This window comes from Sebastes fasciatus, chromosome 7 (assembly GCF_043250625.1).
Source record: "Sebastes fasciatus isolate fSebFas1 chromosome 7, fSebFas1.pri, whole genome shotgun sequence".
Classification (NCBI taxonomy): Eukaryota; Metazoa; Chordata; class Actinopteri; order Perciformes; family Sebastidae; genus Sebastes; species Sebastes fasciatus.
The window spans coordinates 10,397,077-10,418,700 of record NC_133801.1 but is presented as its reverse complement, the minus strand read 5'-3'; the positions used below and the strand labels follow the sequence as shown (position 1 = coordinate 10,418,700).

The 21,624-nt window shown below is 37.2% G+C and overlaps 2 protein-coding genes and 1 long non-coding RNA gene across 3 annotated transcripts; 1 reads left to right on the top strand and 2 right to left on the bottom strand.

Moving 5' to 3' along the window:
* Positions 1-1,507: 1,507 nt before the first annotated feature.
* ilvbl (ilvB (bacterial acetolactate synthase)-like) lies at positions 1,508-8,680 on the bottom strand. Its single transcript, XM_074641495.1, has 14 exons — positions 8,234-8,680; positions 7,124-7,325; positions 6,653-6,780; positions 6,318-6,568; positions 5,817-5,916; positions 5,588-5,685; positions 5,230-5,366; positions 4,825-4,959; positions 4,529-4,643; positions 4,221-4,390; positions 3,390-3,460; positions 3,225-3,296; positions 2,903-3,008; positions 1,508-2,784 (listed from the first exon to the last, which is right to left on the bottom strand). The coding sequence occupies exons 1-14, from the start codon at positions 8,336-8,338 to the stop codon at positions 2,606-2,608; spliced, it is 1,869 nt and encodes a 622-aa protein (XP_074497596.1). The 5' UTR covers positions 8,339-8,680; the 3' UTR covers positions 1,508-2,605.
* A 438-nt stretch (positions 8,681-9,118) lies between these two features.
* Positions 9,119-19,450, top strand: LOC141771352 (uncharacterized). The gene is made up of 4 exons (XR_012594713.1): positions 9,119-9,262; positions 12,973-13,081; positions 15,078-15,162; positions 19,255-19,450. It is a non-coding gene; the product is annotated as an uncharacterized LOC141771352 (long non-coding RNA).
* On the bottom strand, positions 11,940-20,303 carry LOC141771350 (beta-galactosidase-1-like protein 2). Its single transcript, XM_074641493.1, has 19 exons — positions 20,217-20,303; positions 19,314-19,499; positions 19,011-19,079; positions 18,485-18,580; positions 18,302-18,410; positions 18,122-18,214; positions 17,952-18,033; positions 17,702-17,766; positions 17,376-17,460; positions 17,089-17,226; positions 16,889-16,969; positions 16,160-16,266; positions 15,549-15,695; positions 15,393-15,464; positions 14,158-14,236; positions 13,739-13,826; positions 13,273-13,387; positions 12,947-13,063; positions 11,940-12,827 (listed from the first exon to the last, which is right to left on the bottom strand). Exons 2-19 carry the CDS (start codon positions 19,475-19,477, stop codon positions 12,717-12,719), a joined length of 1,818 nt encoding a protein of 605 aa, XP_074497594.1. The 5' UTR covers positions 19,478-19,499; positions 20,217-20,303; the 3' UTR covers positions 11,940-12,716.
* Between the last annotated feature and the right edge of the window lie 1,321 nt (positions 20,304-21,624).

Sequence of the window (21,624 nt, the reverse complement as noted above, 5' to 3'; positions counted from 1 at the left end):
TTCTTCCACACGAAACAAAAAAGCAATGGAAACAATGAATGTATGCAATATCTTTAAAGTTTTTAAGTGAAATTATTGTCATATTCCCGCGTGGTCCTTTTTTTATTCATTTATTATTTTATTTTATGTTGGTTTTGTTTCATTTCTGTTGTCATTTTATGTTTGGCACAGCTCTTTGTTTATGTTTTCACTATGCTTCTTCTGTATGTAAATGTTTTTAATGTTTTCTGCTGTTACTATATACAGTATACTGCCATTTTGAAATAAAAAATAAATAAATAAAAAAACAACCTACAAACTGTTGTTTACATCACAAACTCTTATTTACTCTATTAAATTGAGCATATTATTGCAGCCTTTTGCAGAGAGTGGCATGTCACTTTTTTTCTTTAGTAGCATCATTCAGAAATTTGTGTAATCAAAAGTATTCAGAAATCAACCAATCTGTCTTTGTGTTCAAGGCGTCATGATTAGAAAATTAATATGTGCAACAGAAAAATAAATAATCATAACATTCTGCAAGGTCTAATATACGCTCATTTTTACTTCTGTATTTAGAAAAACAAGAGCTTTCATGGTTGAGAATAACACAAAATTTAGATATAGAAACACTGTTGTAGTTAAGATGGCATTGACACACCCAGCAGCAGACATTTTCCCAGATGACCTTTTTTTCCCCTAATACATATGTTTTTCTTCCTTTCCCATAACGTATGCTAAACAGGAAGTCAGTATATAGGTTACTTCAGGAAAACTACTACTAGCCTGCCATCTACTGTTTAAAATGAAAACTGCATTTTTTAAAGTATTGAGGCCAAAAGTTACAGCCCCTCAACAAAAACACAAATTTGCTATTTAAATCCTTCTGTGTTTTGTCGGATGTATACTAGGTTGCACGTTTCGCCAAATATTACAAAAATAATTACATACAAATATGCTTAGGCTCTTGTGTCAAGTTGATAACAGGAGTATGCAACATATGGTACCACTTTGAACCACTCTGCTAGTGGTACACCTAGCAGAGTTAGACCATAACAAATCCAGATTTAGAGATTTCTATGGACCCCACAAATGAGACTACTGTAATTGAGTATTAACAGTTAATTAGTGCATAAAATATTTACCCTGAGAATGTGGGCCCCTTGCTCATTGGGTACAGTACAGGTGCGTGTGGCCTGAGTACACTCTATATGCTTTGTAGTGTTTCCAAAAATACAGGGCACATGCCTAATTAGAGATACCATAAAGCAGAAGTCTTACCTCATTACTATGTACATTGGAACCATTAACATTAATAGACGGTCCAAACTTCATAAAATATACACAGACCTCCATGTTGCAGCTCTTGCCAAATGAAGTTCAAGTTGTAAGGAATTTTAGCAATATCAAATAAAGCTGTAATGCTTATTTTGCACAGAATCTGAGGCGTGTGAAGGTCTAATTTTCTTTAATCTAAACACAGATAACTCAGTTATGTAACAAAAGTATTCAAAAGCCCACTCATTACTCACTTTCTTTTTTCAATTTATTTGAGAATGAACATTGTATGATCAAAAGTTTGACATAGCTCCCTCCAAAGTACCCAATAAAACAGCAATATATATTGGAGTGAGATGATCCACACGTGTTCACCTGGTGATTAAATAAGTTATAATTATAGTGCAATACATAGTGTATAGGCATATTTGAAATCATAGCCCACATCAATGCAAGTTAGTATTAAATATCATTCAACTACATAACTAAATCAGCAGACACATTTTCAATCTACACACATCAATGTATTCAAAGACACAATCAAACATTAAAAGGCATACCATTTTTCAATCATCAACATTCAAAAAAATATTTTCCATTTAAAACATTTTTATCCCAAATCATCAACTGATAAGAATATTACAGCTGTTAAGTTTCATGTCTCCTCATAAAAAGGCTCCATGTTCATTTGATAACAGGAGAAAAGGCATACTGGTCGCATTTGATAACTTAAACCAATGCTCTCTCTCACCAATGATTTTCACTCACTGGTTTATTTGCAAGAAAGTTATAATAGGCTGTTTAAAGGTCAAAAGTATAACCCCGAGCTCCTGAAGAGGTGCAATCCCTTAACAAAGGAAGATTTTCTTACTTTTCCCTCTTTCCCTTCTTAAAATGCAGCAATTATCTTAAATAGCACAACATGAACCTGAAAGTTGCATGACACAACAGAAGATTTAGTTTCTAGGCTGGCAGATCTGGAGCTGTAGTATTTCACTTAAGTAGAACGTAAAAGTAATTAACAGAAACTGCAAGTTTATAAACAGTCACCCTTTGATATTGAAATATCAGTCATGACTCTAGTGTTTGCAGATGTTTTACTGGTATGATTTTTGACTACTCTGATGAGGAAAGTAAGTGATGTTGTAGCTGACAGTCCATGAACTCTTATAGGGAGATCAACAAACTGTAAAGTAATTTCCTCTTACCAAAGTGAAGTATGGCTTTAAGGGCACAAAGGATTAGCATAGGTCTGGTCAGGGCTGTATATTCCTCCTCTCTGAAACCCTTCATAGAGCCTCATAGTAAAGTCTATGAAGAGCCAAAGGTAAAGGAAACCACAGCTGCTCTATACAGAGATAGAGCCCTCTCTAAAGTTGGTCTTCCCTATCAGAACATTGAGAAGCGTAGCCTTGCCCTCCCGGGTCTCCCTCTGAGCCTGTCTGATGATGTCGCTCAGCCTGTCCTCGTCCTCACGTCCTATAAGGTAGCCCTTACCACCGTAACCATCTGCCACTATATGATAATCTGCAAAAAGGAGAAGAAAACATAATTTCCAATTAGTAGGTGCCCAGTTATCATACATAAATATAAACTTAATTGTGCTATCACAGCAGTCACACAACATCCTACGCAGAACATATACCTGAAAATGCAAGGCCACACGCCACGTTGCTGCCAAGTATGGGAACCTGCTCTCTGGATATCTGACTCCAACATGCATCATTTCCCACCACAGCTAGAACTGGTGTCTGGGGGAAAAAAGAGAAAAATGTGGATTGGCACAAGAGAAAAAATGTAACTGCCGACTGCACTTGATTGACATCTACCTCGTTCTCCTGTTTCACCTATTCTTATTAGTATGTTGATACTGATACTGGCACGTCCGTCATATTTGCAATATTCATTCTAGTATTACGTATTTGTTATGGATAGTTGCTTACACGTGTATAATGTGAATATATTACCTTGTGTCTCGTGAATGTGTCAAACTCTGCAACACTGTATCCTAAGGAGCCATCACCATACACTATCCACACCTGAAAAGCACACAAGGTAGCATTTCATTCATACAGTGTGAACATTGATCAATAGATGATCAGAGAAATGTCTGAATAAATATTATACTGTACCTCAGATTCAGGCCGGCACAGTTTTGCTCCCAAGGCAAATCCTCCTCCAACTCCCAGGGTCCCAAAGGCTCCTGTAGGGACAAGGAGCAGTAAAGTTTAATCACTATGACTGCAAAGGAAGCATGATTAAACTCAGGATACATTTCTGTAATACGGAGAAAACATGACTTCTGATTATTGGCTAGCTCTGATTTTGGCTTTCATAAATTAACTTTACTTGACAACAACAATATTTTGTACTGTGCACTTCACTTTGTGTGCCGACAAAAAAAAAGCGGCAAATCAGCTGATGAAGAAATACACATTTGGGCAATGCAGACTAGCTAATCAAGTTGCCCACTACTGTCTTGGCCACTTATACTATGCCAACTGTGTGTCCTTCCTGCATGTCTGAATGAAAATGCCCACTTCCTACCTTTTGTTTCTATTTGTAATTGCATTTTGTCAGACCACTGTCTTCTCTTACCCTACTATTTACCTCCTGTCTAATCGCTGCTTTGGTTTACTGTATAATAGTGCTTCCATTTCATTTGCTCAGGGTCAACTCACCAGCTCAGACACGCTCTGTGTCTGTAAGTTCACCAGTGTGCCGGCATGCTTCATTAAACTCACACCACTACAGCCAACTTCTGAACTGCACTCGAATGATTTCTCCAACACAACAAACAACTGAATTCAACAAATCAGTTGACTTGATTCTTGTTGTTTCATTTTCATATTGTTGATAATTAGAAAAGCCCTCTCGTCTCACATTTACAGGACCAAACATCCATTGTTTTAATCACAACAGTCCTTCATAAACAAATTGTTGTTTGGTTTATGAGATCTCACCTGGATCTAGCCATCGCATAGGTCCTCTTGGTCTCATTATGTAAGCGGCACTTCCAACAAAATCACCCCCATCGGCAACAATGATGCTGTCCTCTGCCATCAACTCATCCACACGGTGGAGGACTTTCAAGGGATTCAAGTGGCGGTCGGTCTTCTCATCAGCTTTAGCCCTGGAATAAAAAAAAAATACTCTAGTTAATGTGATGAAGACATGATTTTTTTAGTTACGGAGTTATAGTTGCATTAACAACAAGGTTTAACAGATGGTTTTACAACACATGCTGACCGGGATCATCACCTCTGCTTACCTGTTTGCATTTTCTTTGGTCATATCTCCTGCTTTGAGGCTCTGAGGCCATTCCTCCGGACAGCGATGGCCCTTCAGGCCTTTGGAAAGCCGCGCTATGAATGAACCAGCATCACCTAAAATGAAGCAATTTATATTTTATCATTGTAATCACAAATGATATAACGTGTTCAGTGTAGAAATTGGAGTTTTTTTTTTTGTTTTTTTTAATATGGCACATTCTTCACTAATGACCAGAGATCTAAAATGACATGTTGTTACTTTGATTATGATCATGACGGCAGCTTGTGAACATACCCTGAATTGCTATAGTTGGTTTCCAGAACATATCTGAGTTTTTCAGCAGCTGCGTTTTGTCTCTGTTGACAGCGATGATCTTACTGCGTCTGTTCAGAACTCTGCCGTAGCTCAGCCGGAAGTCACACACAGTGCCTGCAAACGCAACACAATGTTCAACATTTCTATTGGAATTATGTATAGCCTGAGGCTATACTGACTACTAATACAGTCCAACCTCCAACAGTGTTTCAACAAACATTAAGCAACTTCCAGAGTTGGTTTAAGTAACAAGGAACAGCTGTTATCTTATGTGAACTAGTTATCTTCTGTGTTTGATTATTAAGTAATCCATTGTCACAAAGTTATGTTATTGCTATGTTAACATACAAGATTTAAACTGTAAGACTGTAATGTATGCCTGACCTATTAAGAGCACCAAGTCGGCCTCCTTCAGAGCATCTCGCCTGTTCTGTCTGATGTGGATGGGGCTGTCTCTACCCAGCATGCCACGGGACATGCCCCCAAGGAAGCAGGGGATGCCCAGGTCCTCCAATGCCTTCCTATAGAGCAGGAAAACATTTTTACCCAGATGAGCAGAGCTAAGTAAAATTAAGAACACTTCAATGCTTTTCAAATTCTTACAGAAAAACTAATGAAAGCCAAAGAGCACTTTCTAGTATCAACAGTGAGCAACCAAATAGTAAACAATGCCAGAAAAACAGTAAGACACAGGAGAGAAATGTAGAGAAAGAGGGGGGGGACGTATCACATTGTCCTTTACCTGATGTCATCAACCGGCGTTGGGGGTAGTGTTGCTTGGCTACCCAGCAGAATAACCGGTTTCTTGGCTCGACTCACCAGCTCTATACACTTTTGTACCTGATTTGTATTGAAAGAAAAAAAAAAACTGGCTGAGTCATGTCAATCCTGTCCAGAGTGACAGAGACTGACTCTGTATCAGCAAGAGCGTATAAGTAACATCAAGCCTTTACTACTAAGAGCAGTCTTACCTGATCGTCTGTGGCTTGTGGGATGTCAACAGGAAGTGGAGACACATCTCTCGTCTCCCAGGCTCCAGCAAAGAGGTTCATGAGGTGGTTATTGAGGTACCTTACAAGAAATTAGACCATCACGGGAAATCATTTTATATGTATTATTGCATTTTTGCCTTTATGACGGTTGAGAGTGACATAAATCATGGGGAGAGAGGAAAACACAAAACTTCAAGGTTGTATAAAAGATCCAGGTCACACTTGCACCAAAGTTTACAAGGTATGTATTCCAGACATTTAGGCTCCCAGGAAACCAGAAATGTATGTCTAACAATGTAACAATGCTCATATCAATGCACATATAAAAGTGCTAATTTTAGTCATGCATACAGCTCTCTTCACAATTTATTTTCATACAAGTGTCATTTTATATTTATCTGGAGTCAACAGTCTTTGTTTGTGTATTTTACATACACTAATAGTACTGTGCAGTGTATACAAGACATGCTGATAACATACCATGAGACAATTTTTCCCATCAGGCCTTTGGGAGGGTTCTTAACTCCAAACTCTTTGGACACAAGATGGTATGGATAGAGCGTGTCGATGGGGAACTCTATGAAAACAGGACCAGGAGTTCCCGACTGGGCGATGGCCAGGGCTTTCCTGACAGTAGGCACGATCTCCCTGATGGTCCTGATGGAGGCACAGAACTTACACAGCGGCTTGAAGAGAGACATCTGGTCGATATCCTGCAGCGCTCCTCTGCCCTGTCACACAAACACAGTTGATGGAGAGGTTAGACACTGAGGTTGAGAAGATGAGGTGTAACACGTTTAATAAGACCGTCATACCTGAAGTAGTGTACCAGCAGCTCCTCCCATGAGCAGCAATGGAGATTCAGCCATCTGAGCGTTCTTCACTGCTGTCACTGTGTTTGTGAGGCCCGGGCCAGCAGTCACCGCTGCTACACCAACAGTGCCTGGTGGGTTGACAATCAAGATGGCTATCAACCAGCCCCAAAAAAAACACACTCACGACTGGCATAAGGAACAAACTAGACACTGAGACAGTTCAATCTAAACTTATTACTATACTAGATTGGCAAAAATGCTGGAACACTGAAATGTAATGCATTATCAATGCTGTTAGTTACACACCTGTGTTTGACAAGTCAAAACTACTGCAGCGAGAACACCCTTTATCAAGACACACCTCACCGAGGCAAACGGCACACCCAATTCCATTATTTTGCATAACTGCTGGTAACAGAGAGCTCAAATAAGACTGATACATCGGTCTAATCTTGTAACATAAATCTGCACCTGAGAGTCTCGCCACAGCGTCAGCAGCAAAGACAGCGGTGGCCTCGTGTCTGGTGTCCACAATGCGAATTCCCAACTTCTCGCAAGCCACCAGGATAGGTGAGATGTGTCCACCGACAAGTGTGAAAACGAACTTGACCCCGTGGACGCGGAGCACCTCTGCCACGCTCTCGCCACCGTGTCGCGGGCTCTTCGTCTCCGTCTGGAGTGAGTCAGAGGACAGAATAAAAAGTTAAGTCAGAGAAGAGAATATTCAGATACTGTTACTTCACCAATTTAACAGACTGTAAAACCCCATGAGGGGCAAATTTGTGACATTACACATAAAAAAGATTGATTAGTGCAGCTTTAATGCTACTTTATGTTATTCTATCCATCCCAAACAGATGATTTATTAATGTCATTTTAACCCTAATCAGTCACTCTCAAAGATGTGGCACTTAAACATGCAAATTATTGAAACCTATATGACGTATCTAACTGATGAATAGAGCACTCTATATACAGTCTGTACATGTTGAGTGTTTGAATGTAATAAGCCTTACAAATGTGCATATGAGATATAAATATTTGGCTAATATATTTATAGCCCAATATCACATTTGGGATATTGGGCTATAAAAATTAAATTAACTTGACTTGATTTAACAGAATAATCAATTATGTAACCCAGAAAAAAAGCTCTGTTAGAGATTATATATATATATATATATATAAAAGAAGCAGTCAGTGTGAGCTGATAACCCCTCTAAGGGTCACATGTCATCCACCTCATCACTCCACTGGTCTCTCATATTTCACAACCACCACACATTGTTCCCTGTTCTTGCAGAGGTTAAGTATCTCTGGTCTTTGTGCAATCCCACTGACAATCTGGGTTGTTGAGATAGCCTTTGTGCTAGAAAAACCACAAGGTCGGTCAAAGTTTACATGAATAGAGGTCATCTTACCTTTCACCTGTGACAGCAGCCTATACAGAATACAGGTGATTTTATAATGCAGGTGTAGTATGCTATGACTGATCTATGCACAATGACGCTTTAAGCTAAAAATGCATGTAGGGGAAAAGGAATAGAAAAGCATGGAGTTTATAAATTGTGAAAAGCTTACCTTGTGAAACAACTGGTAGAGTAAGCCAAGTTTGTAGGCTGCAAACACAAGCACACCCACAGCAATGGCTGCAGAGCATCCAACAACAGCTTCAAATGACTCCATGTCAGGATGCAGAAGCAAAACCTTTATTTATAAAAACTCAACTTAGCTAAACTAAATGTTTAAAACTGGTCCAGCTCTGCAGCTCAGCTCGGCTAGGCTAAGGAGACCTAAGGTTACTGTAGGAGCTGCTCTTAACAACCACTATACTATACTATACTATACTCACATTTTAATTGTATCACTACATTCACTGCTAAATTAGCTCATATTAAGTTAAGACAATAATGTAGTTAAGGGCATGTATTCAGCTCTTCTGTAAGTTGAAATGAACCGAGGTCTCTTCCTGCAGTAGCTGTGCAGACACAGGAACTAGAGCGGATGTGTTTACAAGTCAAGCCAGATGGAGATACATGACGAACTTCCGGCTATTATTTTCAAAATAAACTCATACGTAATCACCTTCTACGGAAGTGGTTTTGTCCCATGATGCTTTGAGGGGCTAGCAAATTAGCATTGGTTAGCATACAACTGCTGTTTACAATACAAGATTTTCCTTTTAGCCCTGTGCTTTATTTATATTTATATTTGCTGTATTAATTATTTGTACATTATTCAATATCTTTTTAAAAAAAATTGTTTTTATACTTTATGTGTTCAAAATAATCCCTAAAAATACTCTTAAATAATTAAACTGAATTTTGTGTATCTGTCATGTTGTTATTGCTTATGGCCAATCATTGCCATGACTATACACTGCCTTACTGCAGCGATTTCAAGTAACTACACTTTTGTGTACGTTTTATTTTGAAATGATTTACCGGAAGTTTGGGTGTGCTATAATTTCTGCATTGATGCTGATTTTACTAATGTATCAGTTCCCTGTGGTCACCACTAGAGGTAAGCAAACAATCCTAATTTTAAATACACAGATCAACATCTCCTAGCATCAACATAGAGGTAGACTCAGGAACTGATAATGCTGAGGTATGAGACATTTATATGTTAATAATAGTATCTGTATTTCTAATGTATATAAATATTAAGCCTTGCATCATGTATTGTGTTAAGAAAGTGTACATTTTCCAGAAAGTATATGTTAACATGGCTGCAAACTTTTTTTCCAGACATTTTTCAGAATCTTTTATTCCAGCGTTTTTCAAACTTTATTTTTCGGACTTTTTTTCAGACATTTTTCAGAAATTTTATCCAGACTTTATTTTCCAACATTTTTCAAACTTTTATTTAGACATTTTTTTCATTTTTTCATTATTTAAAAAAGTTTAAACAATGTCTGAAAAAGTAAAAAAAATAAAATAATAAAAAGTCTGAACAAAAGTCTGAGAAATGTCCAGAAGCAAATGTCTGAAAAAAAAGTATGTAAGATGTCTGAAAAAAATTCTGAAAAATGTTATGTAAAAAAACAGAAACAAAAGTCTGAAAAATGTCCAGAAGCAAAAGTCTGAAAAGTCTGAAAAATATATATAAAAAAAAAGTCTGAAAAATGTCTTGACACAAAAGTCTGAAAAATATATATATAAAAAAAAAGTCTGAAAAATATTCGAGAAAAAAAAGTCTGAAAAATATTCGAAAAAAAACAAGTCTGAAAAAAAAGTCTTAAAAATATTCGAAAAAAAAAGTCTGAAAAATGTCCAGAAGCAAAAGTCTGAAAAGTCTGAAAAATGTATTAAAAAAAAGAGTCTGAAAAATGTCTGGACACAAAAGTCTGAAAAATATTCGAAAAAAAAAGTCTGAAAAATATTCGAAAAAAAAAGTCTGAAAAATATTCGGAGAAAAAAGTCTGAAAAATATTCGGAAAAAAAAGTCTGAAAAATGTCTGGACACAAAAGTCTGAAAAATATTCGAAAAAAAAAAAGTCTGAAAAATATTCTGAAAAAAAAGTCTTAAAAATATTCAAAAAAAAAAGTCTGAAAAAAAGGTCTGAAAATTATTCGGAAAAAAAAGTCTGAAAAATATTCGGAAAAAAAAGTCTGAAAAATGTCTGGACACAAAAGTCTGAAAAATGTCTGAAAAGTCTGAAAAATATATATAAAAAAAAAAGTCTGAAAAATATTCGAAAAAAAAGTCTGAAAAAAAAGTCTGAAAAATGTCCAGAAGCAAAAGTCTGAAAAATGTCTGAAAAGTCTGGAAAATATATAAGAAAAAGAAAGTCTGAAAAATGTCTTGACACAAAAGTCTGAAAAATGTCTGAAAAGTCTGAAAAATATATAAGAATAAAAAAAGTCTGAAAATGTCCAAAAAAAGTCTGAAAAAAAAGTCTGAAAAATATTCGAGAAAAAAAAGTCTGAAAAAATGTCCGTAAAACAATATCTGAAAAAAAGTCTGAAAAAAGTCTGAAAAAAATGTCTAAAAAAAAAGTTTGAAAAATGTTGGAAAATAAAGTCTAAACAATGACTTTTCGAATTTAATATTGCAGTTGACAGTGACCACTAGAGGGGAGTAAACACACTTAAATACACAGGTCATCTCTTTGCTTTGTACAACCAGCAAGCATTTTGTTTTGACTTTAGCTTTAGATTGAACAGCATGACTAAGACCCATCCAACCAGCAGGTGTTCTGCCTGATCCAAACATGAAAGAAAATACATTATATGACATTATCAAGCCCATTTTTATTTTTTTCTGTTCCATCAAACCATACACCTGATTTGTTGAATTTAATGCACTATACTCATTTTTAACAATGTGTTCTGCACTATATTCACTTTTTTTAATAGTCGTGTATCACAGCTGTTACCCTGCACTATATTCAGTTTTAACAGTTTTCTTCATCTCCTTGTATTTTTATATCTGGTATATTTTTTTGTACTTTGTACTACTAACTATTTTACTAACATATTTTGCACTATGGAACTATGATGCTGGAAACTTCCCTCTGGATCAATAAAGTTTCTATCTAGCTATCTATCTATCTATCTATCTAGAGGGCAGTAAACACACTTAAATACACAGGTCATCTCTTTGCTTTGTACAACCTGCAAGCATTTCTGGTTGCTGCTTTAGATTAAACAGCACCAACCAGCAGGTGTTCTGTCTGATCCATACATTAAAAAAAAATACATTATATGACATTATCAAGCCCATTTTTATTTTTTTCTGTTCCATCAAACCATACACCTGATTTGTAAAGTAATCTCGCGAGATTACACGAGAGAGACTGTAGAGAGGGTTCTCTGCACATGCGCAGCACCATCTCTTCAGAGACAGGTGAGAGAATGACGGCAGAGATCAACAAACAGAGAAGATTACAATTTATGCCACAACATGTAACGTTAAGTTAAGTCAATATTTGAAAGGTTAATGTCATTTTATATGACTAAAACCCATGGTGCCAATATGCTAGTTAAATAACCCTAAATAATAAATAAAGCTAATTAAAGGTCAGTTTGCGTTTTTGTTAAGTTGCTAGTGTAATTTCCAGGAAGCCTCAGTTTTTCATCTGCAACACCAGCCTGCTAATATAGCTCTTAATTTGCCAGAGTGTTCACCTACATGTATGAAATTTGGCCGAGAGATGTAACATGTGGAGACGCACAAAAACGCCTCTTGGAGGTATGCCCAAAACTCAACAGGAAGTCAGCCATTTTTAATTTAATATGCAATTTTCGCCCATTTTTAGCGTTTTACAGGCCGTGTACTTTAATGAACTCCTCCTACAGATTTGATCAGATCGACTTGAAATTTGGTCAGGACCATCTTAAGACCTTGAGGATGAAAAATTATTCAAATAGTGAGTTTTCACTGAACGACCTGACCGTGGCGTGGTGGCCATTTTGAGCCATTTGCCACGAAACAGGAAGTTGTTGTAACTCCACTGTACATAGTTCGATCTGCCCCGAATTTCTCAGGTATGATGAGGGTCCAGTCCTGAGGACATTTACATGTCAATATAGACTCATAGCCCCGCCCTAAGACATTGGCCACGCCCCCTTTCATAACTCATGAACCGTTTGTCATAGAGTCTTGTGGTAGGCGTCATCAAAGTTCCGGTTTCATCGTGCCTGGCCGCGTAAATCGGCATCCAGCCAGTATCCCCGACACGCGACAGGTGCGAGGGCCCGTTCATCGCTGCTCACAGCTTTAATTTGGACTATTTCTTTTGTTTGAGCTGGTAAAAATGTCATTGAGCGGCTGGTGATAATTTGGCTGTCTTTTTTTGCTCCATTTTGGCAGTTGGCCCCAATGAAATGTGAAAGGATCCATTACTATGAATCAGCTCTTCTCCTCCTGCATTTAGAATAAGTATGATTTGCTGCTACTCCATAGCCTGTTTTTTTATTCAGTTGTTACTGATTAGTAACAATTAAGTGATTGTACTTACATGAGATGTTGTGTGTTTTATTGTGGCTCTCATGTCATGGCAGTATGGCATATACAGTTGTGTGTGTGCATAAACATGTGTTAATGCTGTATGTTATTTTCACAGCAGTGTGCAAAAGGGGAGTTTGTAAACATCAATTGTCCTTCCATGATCAGGATTTTCAGCAAACAGTATTTTGTCATCTGCTTTTTGTTCCTCGAAAACAATAATCTGAAAGAGAGCATAAAAAAATACCTAAACAATCTGCCACAAATCATCTAAAAAAAAATAGAAAGCAGAGGTGAACTTCATGTACTATATATCATTCATATACACAGATAAGGATATACCTGATTTTCTCCACTTCTGAGCAAAGGTCCTGGGAGATAAAGGAAAAGCTGGGGACCAATGAACCAATGGCGTCCAAGGTTGTGTCCGTTGATGAACACGGCTCCTTTACCCCAACCCTGTGGATGGATGCACTGGTATGATCAATGTCAACTTGTTTGTTTTCCAAACTGTAATTAAAATCCAAATTAAACATGCATGCAAAATACTGTATTATCAATTATAGATAATTCTGAAATACAAGAAATAGATCAATATAAGAAATTTCATATACATTTTTTTCTATAATTTCTATAATAGATGCAGTTTAGCATAAAAGATGACTTACAGGGAGTCTGATGAAGGTGTCTCTGGGGGGACCATCCACATACAGTCTGGCCTGGAAAAATCCTGGAGTGGAGGGCGACTTGAAGTCAGACTTCCACTGACCTGAACTCATTAATCTGAAACAAGATCAAACATTTATATGAAACACTCACTGTAATCATGGGAATTATGAGCCGAGAAGGATTTGGCAAAACACAACTTGAGTTCTGCAGTACAATTATTTTTAGCGCATGAACTATTTGCATGCAATGTGTGGGCATATACTGTGTTGTAAATAAAGGCAGTAGTCATATACCCACACTACTAGACACCAAATATACATGTCAAATTAGCAATACCTGTTTGTAACTATGAAGGGTGATTTATTAGCCGATTAAGTATTTACGACCAGCAAATGTCTCTTTGCGACCATGAAGAGGTCTAGAAGTCATTTTCACAGAATAAAAAATGACATTCAGTAAACCAACCTTTTCATGAAGCATGGCTTCATATCCAAACAGAAGATGGTAAATCCTCTCAGAGGGGTGTGATTCAACAGAATGTCTCCCACAATACCTGTAATACAATATGAGGTTTCATGATGGGCCACAAAACAGAGAAAAGGTCAGTAATTTTACACAGTGGCAGTCATTTGACTTAACTGATTTAATTTTTCAGTGTCCAAGCAACTTTATCTGAACTGTTCTGATCGGCTTGAACAATGTTAAAATTAATGTTACGAATGATTTGATTCAGATCTGTTCTAATATGAACAGTTCAGGTTTGAAATATACGTGAGCGAAGCACAATGGGTATTCATAAACTCAGATGACTGAGCTGGTGTAAAAGTAATAAATCGTTGTATGGCAGGCACAGCACAAGACACTAATGTTTGAAGGCAGAATACCTTTACGCTGTTCATCCAGAGCTTTCCCATAATTCACTCTTCCACAGTTCTCCACAAGCAAGCTCAAGGTCATCTCTCCCTTCAGCGCACAAAACAGGAGCGTGATATTTCAATATTTTTCTGCTTATATGAATATTTAATGTATACAGCTTCCCAGAATCACATTTCGTCGTAAGAAAGATAGATGTATTTTATTAATCCCAAATTGGGAAATTATTGTGTTTCACTGCATTGCTCAGGAACAGTAAATACACAGTAAATATAACTATCAACGCTAGAGAAAAATATCTATAGAATACACAATATAAAGAATATATTAGAATACACTATAAATATATGAAACTACTACAACTAACAGGAAATATAAGCATAAAATAACATACTATATACATTAGCAAAGTGTGCAAGTTTTTTGTTTTTAAATAAAAATTAAATGAAGTAGTATAACGATGTGCAAATTCAACATGTGCAAGGTTATTGAAGGATTAAAACAGAATGGAGTATGAATAAGACAGAAACTATAAAGCTGAGACTTCTCTGTTAGACAGAAGTGTTGTAGAGCGTTATTGCTTTGAAAAGTTCCTCTAAATCCTGTTTGAGCACAATTAGATGCTGCAAAATTGGAATCTGCTGGATAATTCAGAAGCCCTCTGAAAAACTGTATAGCATATATTTAAATATATCCATCTGGCTATATAATTAGCCATTGTTTACAACATTTGCAAAATATTATGCTACCAACATTGCTGCATGTTTTGCTGAATTAATCATAATCCTGCAGATACAATTTCTAAAAAGCATTTTTCAATTATGAATAAGAAATCTGTCAATAATGTTAGTGGATATTGTACCATCTTGCTATCCTTAATGGATGGAAACACAGTAATTTTATTATTTTTTCTCTTTTTATGCTTGCCCAGGGGAATAAAGTACTCGCTTGTACTTTGACGCCATCTCAGAAAAATGCTTGGGAGCAGTTGGATACCTTTGATTACTGTGTAACAGGTATGGACAGTGACCAAAGACAACTATATTGTGTTCTACATCCATTCACTCCAAATACAAAGGTTAAGGCTTGTCATAAAAATATTTCTGGGATGCTTCTGACATATGGGCCCTTGTACTTTCTGTAATTAGCCCTTACCCTAAGTCCGAGTATAATAGGAGCTAAGGACAACAGCTATAGGGAAGATGACATGTACAGCTAAGAACAGCCACAAAAAAACAGTCAGTACCTGTCCATGAGGGAGTGCCAGCTCTTGAGTCTTGTAGTCCAAACAACCAACACATTGTCTGTCCACGAAAATCTGGAGAACATAAAAAGAAAAATATGTTTTGAGACTATATTATGCATATATTGTATATATGTATGTCTGTCTGCGTATTCTCACCAGTGCTCTATCTCTGATGTTGTTCCTGGAGTTGAGGGTTCCTCCACTGGTGATGGTGGTTTCATACAGTGTGTATCCATATGACTGACCAGCGTTAGTGTTGACAGGGAGATCCTCCATGTTCACCGGCCTCTCTGACCTGTACGGCTGGATGAATAGTCAAACATCCCAACGTATTATCAGATAAAAGAATCTGGCAGAACACCGTAAACATTGATCTGTCAGGACAATGAAGTGTAATCTGTATCTGCGTAGATTTACAGTTAGGACAAGATGAATACCATCACTGCTGGGGTTAGGAAGCATGCATGACACTGCAACACACTTGGAATAAAAGAGCCCACCAAACAGCATATGAAAGTTACTTAAAAAAAAGATGGTGTGTTGACACCTTGATGCATGACCAGGTGTGAGACATCTCTCTTGAGCATGAGCAGCATATTGCTAAATCTCTATGATCTGTCTATCTGTGAAGCTCACCACATCTTACATTTTGCTCGCATCCCAGCAGGACCCCTTTATATAGCTGACGGTATGGATAAAACATTTTCCATTATATATATATATATCAACTGTCACACCAGACAGGTTCTTTGTCGCGGGTAGCTTACCTTGTCGGTGAAGTGCAGGCTGTCCCACAGTGACAGGTGCTGCTGGATGGTAACAGGGTCGTATGCTCTCCTCTCCTGAGGAGAGGGCACTTCAGGAAGAGGCTCAGCTGGAACACGAGTTGGCAAAAACATTTCATTAATGCTAATTATGGCAGACTGCAATTACTCTGGGTAATGCAGTCATCAAATTAATTGTTAGGTGTACATACTGTAGTTTCACATGGAATTTGCAATGCAATCAATGTCATGGATGCTTAAAGGAACAGTGTGTAGGATTTGGCAGTATCTAGCAGTGAGGTTGCAGATTATAACCAACTGAAGCCTCTCCCGTGTGCCAAGCGTGTAGAAGAACTACGGTGGCAGATGTGAAAACGTGAACGGTCCCATCTAGAGACAGTTTTTGTACGAGTAGCATAGGTCATTTGGAGCAGAGTTCGAAAGTGAGTGGTGAAGCAAGAGAGAGAGTGGCAGCGAGTATCGTTATTGACTTCGGCTCAAACAGGAAAAGTTAACAGTGTTTGGTATGTCCGCTTTGGGCTACTGGCGGGCTCCGTAGAAAGGGGACCCGCTTCCTATGTAGATCAAAACGGCTCATTCTAAGGTAACGAAAACACAACGATTCTTATTTTCAGGTGATTATACACTAAAGAAATATTACTTATTAATATTATATTCCATTTCTGCCAGTAGATCCCCATAAATGTTACACAGTCTTTAAAAAGACATTACCATGGTACTGGCTGAATAAATTCCTCAAGAGTTGATATTTTGGGGTGCAATCTCCAGCCTCAGATAGCGGAGCGTCGTAATCTGCAATGAAAATGTTAACAAAAACAGTAAGAAGCAACACATTTGTTGATGGGAATCATATTAATGAACAAAATAATTGTGTTTTTTGGTCTCTGAGCTCTAAGAGAACTCCCACTAACCATAACTGGTGACTTGAGGTTTGTAGGTGCCAAGGTCCATCGCTCCATTCATGAAGCCAAAGCTGGTTCCCCCATGAAACATGTACAGATTAATGGAGACACCTCTCTCCAGGATCTCTGACACAACAGCTAGCATATCTGTAAACCAAGTAATAGTAAATGATGGGATTATACACAAAGTGGGCCAAAGAGCAATATGAAACAACGAATGAAATGCAGATTGATGCTGAAAAGGAGCAGCAGAAATGTTCATTGTAAAAAATGAAGGTTGAAAAGTGTTTCCATACCCTCCGCATGGAACACATGGTGATGTTCTCCCCAGACGTCAAACCACCCAGACCAGTACTCCATCACCATTAGAGGTTTCTCAGGCTACACAAAACACAAAACACGCCTGTATTAATACATAACTTACTGTCTACTGTAATTTAAGAGCCATAGGAAGGTTTTAATGAGAAATAAAATGTAACATTTTCCTTTTGGGCTTTTAGCCAATGCTCTTACACAATACTACGGTATATGCAGAAGTAGAAATAAATTATATTTTACTTTTACAAGTAATCAGTAGTGAGTGCAAAAACCATATTGCCAAAGATACCCATTAATCACCTACCTGCATGTTAGCTAAGTGCTGGATAGCTCCGAACGACAGCCTCTGAAGGTTTATTGTCTTTAGAACTGAAATTAACAAGTTTTAGTCAAACTAAGTCAAACAATGAAAAGTAAATAGCAATCACAATAAATTATATCCTCAAAAATAATACACTTTAATAAATGTTTTAGGCATTTGACTTTTTTTTGGCAAACTACTACAACTTAATTTGGCAATTTGATTTGACTCGAGGGTTAGTTATTTTCATTACCTCCCTCCATCCCTGCATATCTCAAGCCCTCCCAGTTGTCTGAAGTCAGCAAGAGCTCCTTGATCCCTCTGGACTGGAGACACTACAGGAGAAGAAATATGATATATTGAATAAAGTACATTACAGATTTAAATAAAAAAAGAAACCTTGCAATACATTAGTAAACTCACATTCTGTATAAATGGCATGTATCTCTCATCTTTGGCATATGATCCATACTCGTTCTCCACTTGAACTGCAATGATTGGGCCTCCCTCTTCAAACTGAGAAGGCAAACACATGTTGATCTCACTGAAATCTCCAATTGTTCTTTCAGGAAATATCATAACTAAACTTTGAGTTTGACTTACCATCAGAGGTTTGATAACAGAGACAAGCTTGTCAAAGTAGAGGTTGACGGCATCTACAAATCCAGGATAAGTTGTCCTCAACTGCATGCCTTTATCTTGTAAGAGCCAGCTGAAAGAAACACAACTTCTTGGCATACTGCTAATAAATGGCAATCATTTAAAGAAATGGGCAGATGGTGTTACCTAGGCAACCCGCCCAAGTCCCATTCAGCGCAGATGTAAGGTCCAGGACGCAGGATCACCCACAGACCCATCTCTGCTGCTAAACTGACATAGGCTCTGAGAATGGAAGAGACACCTTCTGCTTCATTTAAAAAAAAAAATAACCATTCTGCATGTCTTTTTGGAATATTTACCTATATATCTACAAAAAGGAAGAAACAGTCAACGTCACATGTATTTATAGAGCACATTTAAAAACAACCAACGTCAACCAAAGTGCTTTACTAAGAGATTAAATAAAACACATGAATGATCAAATAAAAACGCAGACATAAATAAGAGAATATAGGTAAATTAATAAAAGCATATAGAGCATCTTGATAAATTCATAACACAACAGTATTGCACAAACAACAAATGCAAAACAAAAAGAGATGGGTCTTTAGACGGATTTTAAAGAAGGGGAGGGGATCAATTTGATTGGCAAACTATTCCAGTTTAGGGCCAACATCTGAAAATGCTCGATAACAGAACATAAAAGCCTTACTTAAGGTCCAACTGATCCTGGAAGTTAAATATTCCTCTCTCAGGCTCATGCAGATTCCATGGCACATATCTGAAAAAGCACAAAAACAATACTTTGTAGCTTATAAGCAATAGCGCGTTCCCGAGTGGCTCGTAAAAATCCTGATATTTCCTTTGTTTCTATTTCATTTTAAGGTAAACTGTCTCTTAAGCCATTTCATAGAAACACATTTGATTTATTCTAATCTGTGTTTGACCTTCTCCAGTAACAGAATAGTGACAATGCTGTGAAATGCGGCACAGTCATGTTGCAGTGGGAGCCTACGTGGTGAGAGTATTGAGGCCACAGGCCTTCATCTTCAGCAGCCGGTCCTCCCAGTAGGCTCTGGGGACACGGAAGTAATGGATGGAGCCACCCAGGATGCGGAAGGGCTCTCCCTCCAGAGTGAACTGAGACGAGTTGGCCCTCAGACCCTCCACACGGCTCATTCTTCTCACTTCAGGGTGATGTCTGCTGGGGAAAAACTGTTAGATAAAATATCATGGAAAAGGCCCATCTCCTGAAGCAGGTCATACAGTACGTGTTGGATGATATAATTCAAAGGTGTGTTACTGAAATAAAACCTTACAAACAGGCTACTTAAATGATGCATCTGATATATTATACATAGTATGAACATGAATGGCACAAAATACGTTTAATTTTTATTAGGGTTGTCAAAGTTAATGCGATAACACGTTTGTCTTAACGCCACTAATATCGGTCTTCGGCTTAGTTATAAAGCTAGAGTGAAGGTGATAAAGACGGCATCATTGGAAATTAGAAAACCTAAAGAATCCATTGTCGCTGTTGTTGCCTATGATTTGATCATATTATTAATGCTAAATACAGTGCCTGTGAGGGTTTCTAGACAATATTTGTCATTGTTTTGTGTTGTTATTGATTTCCAATAATAAATATATACATACATTTGCATAAAGAAAGCATATATGCCGACTCCCATGTTGATAAGAGCATTAAATACTTGACAAATCTCCCTTTAAGGTACATTTTAAACAGATAAAAAATGTGCGACAGTCATGCGATTAATCGCGATTCATTATTTTAATAGATTGACAGCACTAATTTTTAAATGAGCACAATGAAAATAAAACCTTACCATTAACCTGAAGGGTCCCAAATGTAGAATAACAGAAAATCCCAATTACATCAAAAACATTGCTGTACCTTGAAGCTGAGCTTGCCTGGGAGCATTTGAAGGGAGGATGGTGCTGGGAGGCCTCAAACACTGTGGATAAGGGAAACTATTGTTGTTTCAGAACAAAAAATATAATAGTGCTCTGTCTCTCTCTCTCTCTCTCTCTCTCTCTCTCTCTCTCTCTCTCTCTCTCTCTCTCTCTCTCTCTCTCTCTCTCTCTCTATCTCTCTCTCTCTCTCTATCTCTCTCTCAGTCAGAGAAGGGAGGCATTACATTGTACACAGTAATGTTGGCCTCATGATATAGTTTACATAAAGAATGTACTGATGCCCTATAGTGGTTCTAAATATAATCACAGCTTAACAAATAAGGTACTGTGTACCACTGTGGTCACAAGTTAGTGTGTAATAGCATGAATATGTGTTATGTGTGTCATGTTATTCATCTTTTCTTCCCCATTTAGGATATACAGTAGTTGGGGTGTTTATTTTCCCTGAGAGCACATCAACATTTTATGGTTATTGATAAGATGAAAAGTCAAAACTATAGAACAAAGAGCACCACAACACATTACAAAACAAAAAGACTAAGGGCTCCTTATACTACATTGTCTGATATATCTACTTAAATAAATAGACAAACTATTGCATACAATGTTGTCAAGGGAGAGCTGTCAAACAACTTTCCATATTATAATACATCTCGTAGCTAGTTTTGAAAATTGTAGGCCTACATGTTTATGACATTTGTTTTCCACAGAGAAATATTTAATAATGTCACAGCTTACACAAAAATGCTATTTGCAAATACAGTATAAAGCTGAATAAACCCTTGGTTTTGGGAGTTGTTTTAGTGCTCTCAACATTATGTTTTTGACACTGTTGCTGACATTGTTATCTCCTTTAGCAGATTGTACACCAGGGATTTGGGGATCATGAGTTGAAAGAAGACATAAAATAAAAAGAATGGATGTGAGGAGGGAGGATTTTATGGACCGATCAAAAAGGTAAGAATAGGACATACAAGACTAAATTAGGCCTCATTAGAAAGCATCCTGGGAACGATGATGGCAGGAGACTGTCGGGCATATTGCCTTCTTTTTATTTGCCCAAATATGCAAAACAAAGACAGTCACTAAAAAGTAGCTTAAAAATATGAATGTAAAAACAACATTCCCTTTCAACTTTGGCATGTAATACTCAAACCAATTACTCAATTATCAAAGTAGTTGGCGATTAATTTAAGAGTTGACAACTAATCGATTAATTGTTGCAGCTCTAATGACATACATAAGAAGAATTTAAGGAGATCATGTTTGGTAGTTTGTTGGAAACAACCACATTTCTTTTATTATTTAAAGGTTCCATATTGTAAAAAGTGAGATTTTCAGGTCTTTTATATTATACAGCAGGTTTAAGTGCTTTATAAACACTGTTA

Coding starts and splice junctions, on each gene's coding strand:
- ilvbl (XM_074641495.1), bottom strand. CDS start 8,338: ATGGAGTCATTTGAAGCTGTTGTTGGATGCTCTGCAGCCATTGCTGTG. Junction 3,461..4,220: donor TATGCGATGGCTAGATCCAG/GTGAGATCTCAT, acceptor TTGTCCCTACAG/GAGCCTTTGGGACCCTGGGA. Junction 2,785..2,902: donor GTGTGGCCTTGCATTTTCAG/GTATATGTTCTG, acceptor TCCTTTTTGCAG/ATTATCATATAGTGGCAGAT.
- LOC141771350 (XM_074641493.1), bottom strand. CDS start 19,477: ATGAGCCGTGTGGAGGGTCTGAGGGCCAACTCGTCTCAGTTCACTCTG. Junction 17,767..17,951: donor ATATGCAGGGATGGAGGGAG/GTAATGAAAATA, acceptor TGTTAATTTCAG/TTCTAAAGACAATAAACCTT. Junction 14,237..15,392: donor TGGCACTCCCTCATGGACAG/GTACTGACTGTT, acceptor TGTGCGCTGAAG/GGAGAGATGACCTTGAGCTT.